This window comes from Meriones unguiculatus, chromosome 14 (assembly GCF_030254825.1).
Source record: "Meriones unguiculatus strain TT.TT164.6M chromosome 14, Bangor_MerUng_6.1, whole genome shotgun sequence".
In the NCBI taxonomy this organism is placed as follows: domain Eukaryota; kingdom Metazoa; phylum Chordata; class Mammalia; order Rodentia; family Muridae; genus Meriones; species Meriones unguiculatus.
Genome location: NC_083361.1, coordinates 88617735 through 88626249, shown reverse-complemented (window position 1 = coordinate 88626249; position 8515 = coordinate 88617735). Strand labels below are relative to the sequence as shown.

Here is an 8515-nt window from a genome sequence, read left to right as displayed (position 1 = left end):
AAAATTTTAACTAAAACGATACAAAGATATGAATAATTAAAGACTCACTCAACTCTTCCTCTATTTAAGTCACTATTATGTTACTCTTACATTTTGGTAAATGTGATAATCACAAATGTCTAATCTGTCCTAATCTGTCAGTTACTTTGATTTAAGCCATGGCTTATGTTTATAGCTTCATTACTATTCATATGATATAATTAGGTAGATATTTGGATAGAGACTCACCAACAGAAGTACGTCTATTCATATTTATTTTATTATCCTTTAACTGATCAAAAATAGTGAATTTCTCAAATTAAATGGATGGCTTAGCTCTCAGCACCCATGCCAAGCTACTCACAACCTCCTGTACCTCCAGCTTCAGGGAGACCTAGTGACCGTGACATCAGGAGAAACCTGTACTTGTACTTATGTGCACATATTCTACCACACATATGTACATAATTAAAAATAAAGTAAATATTTTTAAAAAGCCCAACCCGTTGTGATATTCACTCATTATAATACCATTTGAATAAATTGGGAAGCAAAGATCATAAGTGCAAAACTAATATGTTGAATGGACTAACAAGAATGGAAAAAGATAATTTGGTAATTTCATGAATGGATATATCCATAAAAATGTACTTTCCTCCTAGAAGGAAGAAATGAATGCATCTTAAATCCCCTGGCCACAACAATGGAAGGAATTTCCTAGTTAACCAAACTTGTCCACTAGTATGATTGTCAGCACATTATAAAAATCACATTCTGATTTATATATAAATACATAAAATTTATAGGAGTCAATGTCAATAATTCATGATGCCTAAGTAAAAAGTAAAAGAAAGTATTTGTGAAGTGTAAATAGTCAATAAAAGCTGAGACAACTACTGGAGTTTCAGTTCCTGACAGTCTTACTTTGAGAGTGCACTTCTTTACTTTCAAATACAATCACTGTGGACCTGAGGACTTAGGTTCTGTTTAAGGAAAATAATCTCTGAATCCTCACTCGTATCTGCTGAGTCTTGATGCTGTATATAATGGGGTTCATCAAGGGTGGGAAGAGGATGTAAATGTTGCCCATGAGGACCTGAACCAGTGGAGAGAGATGCTTCCCAAAGTGGTGAACCATGGTCAGACCAATGATGGGGATGTAGAAAACCAAAACAGCAGAGATGTGAGACACACATGTTTGCAAGGACTTGATTCTCTCCTCCCGGGATGCAATGGATAGAACTGTGTGCAGGATCATCATGTAGGACAGTAATATGAGAACTGAATCTAGCAACAAGTTGCTGATCACCAGGGCTAGACCATAGATGCTATTGAACCGAATATCTCCACAAGCCATCCTAATTAAGTCTTGGTGCAGGCAGAAAGAGTGAGAGAGGAAATGAGGTCTGCAGTAGTTTAAGAACTTCAGGCGGATGATGACTAGAGGAATGAGCATAGAACTCCTACATAAGATGGCCACTCCAATTTTCATGATCCTGTCATTGGTTAGGATGGAGGCATAGCGTAGAGGGTTGCAAATGGCAATGTAGCGGTCAAAGGACATGGCCAGGAGGACAAAGGACTCCATGAAGGACAAACCATGAATGAAATAAGACTGTGCAATGCAGGCATCAAGGCTGATCTCTTGAATGAAGCCCCAAAGGATGCCCAGCACTGTGTGCACAGTGGACAGCCCCATGCACAGGTCTGTGAGGGCCAACATGGCCAGGAAATAGAACATGGGCTGGTTGGTGCAGGCTTGGCTCAGTCCGGATCACATGCAGCACCATGCAGTTTCCCAGGAACACCATCATACAGATGGTTGAGAAAGGAATAGCAAACAGGATATAGTAAACTTCCAGGCCAGGAAATCCAGTGAGAACAAATCTAGAGGTACTTATGTTTGACATCAGATAACAGACGTTGATAGAAATTATAAATTATAGCTAGAGGGCTATTTTACTTTACATACTCTATACTCTAATTTCTAATAATATTTATTTGCTTTGGGAGAGAACAAATAATTAAATTTTCATACCAGAAAAATAGAGACTTGATTCTTAGTTGTTTTTATCATTGCAGAAACTTCATCTAGACAGACATAGACCATTCAGATCTAGTGTTCAGAGTTACCAGGAAAGCAGGCAGGTTTATGTTGAAATAATAATGTCCATGGCCTCATGGGATTGGATTGTATACTGCACTTCTGAGAGTCAGTCTAGAGAACATCAGAGCCTGTTGCAGGTGCACAGTGATGTCATGGTTGGCAATTTCCTCAGGAGAATGGGAAATGCGTGGGCAATTCTCCTTTCTGGTGCTGCAGAGAGGCACTTTACTCCCTGTAAGTCTTAAATAATTCCTGTGGAAATAGTATGGTTGAAACAACACACCTCTTTTGAATATGAATTATTAGAGAAAGAGAAACAAAGCAATCATAAAATCTGAACTATTTTAGTTGGCATCACAGCTCAGCTCTTTTCTCAGAATTACTCATCTATATAAATTATACTTTATATTTTTTTCAATCTATAGGAGATAGAAGTCTTTTATAAAATTCACATTATTCTTAATTCTTTTTCCTTTTTTATATATTTTATTAACTACAGTGTATTCACTTTGTTTCCCACCTGTAGCTCCCTCCCTCCTTCTTTCCAATCCCACCCTCCCTCCCTCTTCTCAACCCATACCCTTCCCCCAGTCCACTGATAAGGGAGGTCCTCCTCCCCTTCCTTCTGATCCTAGTCTATCAGGTCTCATCAGCAGTGGCTGCATTGTCTTCCTCTGTGGCCTGGTAAGGCTGCTCCCCACTCAGGGGGAGGTGATCAAAGAGCTTGACACTGAGTTCCTGTCAGAGACAGTCCCTGTTCCCATTACTATGGAACCCACTTGGAGACTGAACTGCCATGGGCTACATCTGTGCAGGGGTTCTAGGTTATCTCCATGCATGGTCCTTGGTTGGAGTATTAGTCTCAGAAAAGACCCCTGTGCACAGATATTTTTGGTTCTTGTGTTTTCCTTGTAGAGCTCCTGTCCTTTCCAAGTCTTACCCACTTCTTTCATAAGATTCCCTACACACTGCCCAAAGGTTGGCTATAAGTCTCAGCATCTGCCTTGATACCCTGCAGGGTAGAGTCTTTCAGAGGCCCTCTGTGGTAGGCTCCTGTACTGTTCCCTGTTTTCTTCCTCTTCTGATGTCCTTCCTCTTTGCCTTTCTGAATAGGGATTGAGCATCTTAGCCACAGTCCTCCTTCTTGATTAGTTTCTTTAGGTGTATAGATTCTTAATTATATCCTCACTTGTAGCATAAAATAATTGGCAATTATTTTAATTTGGTTGGTTCTAAAAAATACAGAATTTTCTTAACTGTGTGATGTCTATTTTGAATAAATTGGGCATTTAAGGGACTGCCTGTGACATAATCTGATTGGCTTGCTCTTTGATCACCTCCCCCTGAGGGGGGAGCAGCCTTACCAGGCCACAGAAGATGACAATGCAGCCACTCCTGATGTGATCTGATAGACTAAGATCAGAAGGAAGGAGAGGAGGACCTCCCCTATCAATGGACTTGGGGAGGGGCATGCATGAAGAAGGGGGAAGGAGGGTGAGACCAGGAGGGGATTAGGGAGGGGTTTATGGGGGGATACAAAGTGAATAAAGTATAATTAATAAAATAAAAAAAGAATTTGCCATATGTTGAATGGCACAACGGTAATAAGGAAGTACATGTGGACCTTGGTTTCTATATATCTACAGCCACTACTGTATCTCTGAGTACTTCCTGCCTATTAAATAGTTAAAAAGCCATCAAGACTGTCCAACCTGTCATCAACATGACAAAAGAAACATGAGTTTTGGGAAAACAACCACAAGATAAGCCACGGGGAAAGTCTAAGGGGCTTAGTTACACAGAAGGAGCTGTAGGCCACTAACGAACTTTCAAAGAAAGAGAAGGAGTCCTCCCCAGAGCAGAACATACTGACTGATCACTCACTAGCCAATGGTCAGAATTAAAGCATAAACACAAACAGTAGTACAGATACCAACAAAGTTGTACTTATATAATTAGAAATACACACACACACACACACACACACACACATATATATATACATATATTGTAACAACAATTACTAAAAAAAGGAGCCATGAATTTGAAAAATTGAAAAAAGAATATTTGAGGGGGTTTGGAGGGAGAAAGAAGAAGCAGAAATGATGTGAAGTATTATAACCTCAAAAAATGAAAAAAGTGATTTTATAAACAAAAGAATGTGAAATAGTGTTGTAAGAGGTTTTTTTCCAAAGCAAGAACATCAATTACTACTAATAAATTAACAAAACTACATCTTATTTTTATGTTGTTCATAATCCCATAACTGTAATATCTACAATGTCCAGTGAAGGAAAGAGAAACAGTTCCCCCCCTGCTGAGGGACTTGACTGGTGATGGTGTTCTACAGTAACTGCTGCTTTAAATTTGGATGTTTTTATATCTTTATCTATATCTATGTATATATTTAATCCAAAAGCAAAGAGTGTTTAATCTGCAGAAGTTTTCAGTCACCAGCTTAGCAAAATGGTGACCCAGAACTGAGCTCCCAGGCTCAACTAAAGACACTTAGGGCATTTTCTAGTGTGGTGAGATAACCATTTTTTGTTCCATTTTTTTTCTCATTTATTTAATTTATTAACTTTACATCCTTGTGGCTGCTTTCCTCCTCCCCTCCCAGTCCCACCGTTTCTCCCTCCCCCTTTCCTCAGAAAGGGGAGCTCCCTTTCTTATCCACCCCAGCTCAGCAAGTTGCATTAGCACTGAGCATGTCCTCTTCCCCTGTGGCCTGTCAAGGCAGCCTCACCAGGAAAAAGTGATCTAAAAGCTGGTAAGTGAGTCTGTGTCTGATGCGTCCCCACTTCCCTTAGTAGGGAAGCTTCCACTTGAAGCCTAAGCTGCCCATCTGCTACATCTTTGTAGGGGCCTAGAACCAGTTCATGCATCCTCCTTGGTTATGCTTCAATGTCAGCAAGCCCCTCTGTGCCCTGTTGGCTATGCTGTTTTTCTTGTGGAGCTCCTGTCATTTCCAGGTCTTATTCTTTTTCCTTCCACTATTCCCCAAGATCCCTATGCATATAACAATGTTTGTCTGTGAGTCTCTGTTTTGAGGTGTTGCTGGGTAGAGCCTCTCAGAGACAATTCTTTTCTTTTCCTTTTTATTATTATTTTATTTATTACAATTTATTCACCTTTTATCAGAACTGTAGGCCTCTCCCTCACCCCCACCATCTCATCCTTCCTCTTTCTTTTCATCATATTCCCCTCCCCAAGTCCACTGATAAGAGAGGTCCTCCTCCCCTTCCCTCTGACCCTAGTCTATCAGGTCTCATCAGGACTGCCTGTGCTGTCTTCCTCTGTGGCCTGGTAAGGCTGCTCCCCACTCAGGGGGAGGTGATCAAAGAGCCAGCCACTGAGTTCATGTCAGAGACAGCTCCTATTCCCATTACTAGGGAACCCACTTGGAGACTGAGCTGCCCATGGACTAAATTTGTAAGGGGGTCTATGTCCTCTTCATGCATGGTCCTTGGTTGGAGTATCAGTCTCAGAAAAGACCCCTGTGCCCAGATTTTTTGGGTCTTTTGCTTTCCTTGTGGAGTTCCTGTCCCCTCCAGATCTTCCTATCTCCTTCTTCTTTCATAAGATACCTTGCACTCTGCCCAAGTTTGGTTATGAGTCTCAGCACCTGCTTTGATATTCTGCAGGGTAGAGTCTTTCAGAAGCCCTCTGTGGTAGGCTCCTGTCCTGTTCCCTGTTTTCTCCTTCTTCCAATGTCTGTCCCATTTGCCTTTCTGAGTGAGGATTGAGGATCTTATTCAGGGTCCTCCTTCTTGCTTAGGTTCTTTAGGCAAAATATTTCAGTCAAGAAAATGATTCAAAATATAGTACACTTACTGTCCAGCAGGCACAAAAATGAATGAGTGAAAGAAAGGAAGGAAGGAAGAAAGGAAGGAAGGAAAGAAGGAAGGAGGAAGGAAGGAAGGAAGGAAGGAAGGAAGGAAAGAAAGAAAGAAAGAAAGAAAGAAAGAAAGAAAGAAAGAAAGAAAGAAAGAAAGAAAGAAAGAAAGTGTCAGCTAGTCCCTGGTAAAATGCCTTTCTACCATCCTGCCACTTGCATTCTCAGGCTGCTGCAGACAACATACGTAGTCTCTACTTTAAGACAATTGGTTCTCCTAATATTTAAAAACATTGGGTTCTAAACAGTATGATACTTATTTTCATTTTTTCAGATTTGAGGATTCTCTATTTGCATCTCTAGATCCCTGTAATCGAATAGAGCCACTACTGCATAAGATATGCTCAATTCAAACTTATTTTTCAAGGATTATTAGTGTGGCTATGTGTAAAAATAAAAGAAACAGGAAAGTTCACATACACACACATAAGCAGGATGTGCTGAGGAATTGGTTCATGAGTGAAGCTCAGGGATGTCTATGTGTAATTAAAAAGTGGAAGGTAGGACAGGGGATGCCTGGAAAAGCAGAGTATGCAGACCAGCCACACTGGTGAGCTCTGCGTTTCCTCGAGAGGTCCTGACCCAAAAGGTACAAAGCAATTGAGGAAGAGTCCCTGAAGGGTGTATGGAGGTCCTCATACACCCCTACACACATGTGTTCCTAGAACTTGATAACACATATACCCAAGTAAACCACACATTTACAGGTGAGAAGAAAAAGAAACTTAACAGCAAACAAAGTAAGATTTATTTTCTCATCAGAAGGCTTAATTGGAGCTGGAAGGAAGTCACACTTAAGAGCACACTAGAGGCATCATAGTCTGTGCTAAAGATGCTGTTGCATGTTTTGGGGCATCGTGGAGAGAGAAGATGCTTCCACACACTCAAACAGGAGAACAATGAAAAATTCCCTTCTAACTTATGTTTCTCAGTTTCTCCACTGTATAATGGGAAACCTGGAAGAGTAATTATAGCAACCCATTTGGTAGTTGACTGAGCAAATAAGGTGCCAACCGATGTTTTAGAGAGTATTTGTGGCAAGGATAAGCACAGATACTCTTCAGAGAAAGGAATGTGAGCGGAGACTCCTAAGACGTAGCTTCCAGGAGAAATATGGCTGTCATCGCCGAAGCCTGATTCTGTAGAGCCACACCCTGCCATTGGCCAATCTGTATATTCAGGAGATAGAGGGCAGGGGCCAGGCAGAGCATAAAAGGTGAGGCATGACCAATTTCTCCTCACATTTGCTTCTGACCTAGCTGTGCTGACTCACAAGCTCAGAAACAGACACCATGGTGCACCTGACTGATGCTGAGAAGGCCCTGGTTATTGGCCTGTGGGGAAAGGTGAACGCTGATGAAGTTGGTGCTGAAGCCTTGGGCAGGTTGGTATCCAGGCCACATGGCAGCTCACAAGTGAAGTTGGGCTTGTGGAGACAGAAGTCTGCTCTCCAGCAGGCACTGACTCTCAGTGTCCTCTGCCTGTGCTTTCCTTGTTAGGCTGCTGATTGTCTACCCTTGGACCCAGAGGTTCTTTGACAGCTTTGGAGACCTGTCCACTGCCTCTGCTGTCATGAGCAACGACAAGGTGAAGGCCCATGGCAAGAAGGTGATTACCTCCTTTAGTGATGGCCTGAAACACCTGGACAACCTGAAGGGCACCTTCGCCAGCCTGAGCGAGCTCCACTGTGACAAGCTGCATGTGGATCCTGAGAACTTCAAGGTGAGTCTGCTGGGCCCCTGTGTTTCCTTGCTCTGCCTTGCATGCTCACCCTCTTGTGAGAAGGAAAGGGAAGCGCTTGTAGGGAGCAGTGTAGCTGGATGGTGCCTGGTGGTGCCCTGGGGAGTGTTGCCAAGAGTGCAACCATTTTACCCTCCACTCACACTCCTTCTTTCCTTTCATTGTCTTCTTCTGTGTTTTGATTTCTTCTTTTAGGTAATTTTTAATTTTAGTTGTTGTTTAATTTTTCATTACTGAAGATCGCTATTTACATTCTTTTATTAGCTTTTTCTCTCACCTCTCTTCCCAGTCCCTCCTTCTAACCTTCCCTCTCCACATTCACCCTTCTTCCCTTTTGCCTTTAGGCATTTCTTCTTCTATCTACTTTTTGTTTCTATCAGCTATTTCCTGGTAACTTGCTTGGAGGTCAAGGAAGATAAGCAATTTTCTGCTTCTTTGCAAGGCTGTAAAGAATAACAGAGTGATAATTGGCTTTCAGGCTAGGATGCCAGGGAAGCATATATTTTGGATCTGAATTCTGCCTGACATGGAAGTATTTCTCTCTGAACTGACCAATAAGTCTCAGGTGTCAGCCTGCCTGTATCTAAGAGTCGCAGCTGCCGTCTGAAAAGAGCCTCTGGTATTGTTGCTCTGCCTCCTTGTTGACGCCTCTCATCTTTCCACAGCTCCTGGGCAACACGATTCTTGTTGTGCTGGCCCGTAACTTGGGCAAGGATTTCACCCCCTGTGCACAGGCTGCCTTCCAGAAGGTGGTGGCCGGAGTGGCCACTGCCCTGGCTCACAAGTACCACTAA

General features: G+C 42.1%; 1 protein-coding gene and 1 pseudogene across 1 annotated transcript; one reads left to right on the top strand and one right to left on the bottom strand.

Moving 5' to 3' along the window:
- Positions 1–955: 955 nt before the first annotated feature.
- Positions 956–1907, bottom strand: LOC132647064 (olfactory receptor 51V1-like; annotated as a pseudogene).
- Positions 1908–7273: 5366 nt separating this feature from the next.
- Positions 7274–8515, top strand: LOC132646998 (hemoglobin subunit beta). The gene is made up of 3 exons (XM_060366231.1): positions 7274–7365; positions 7481–7703; positions 8387–8515. The coding sequence occupies exons 1-3, from the start codon at positions 7274–7276 to the stop codon at positions 8513–8515; spliced, it is 444 nt and encodes a 147-aa protein (XP_060222214.1).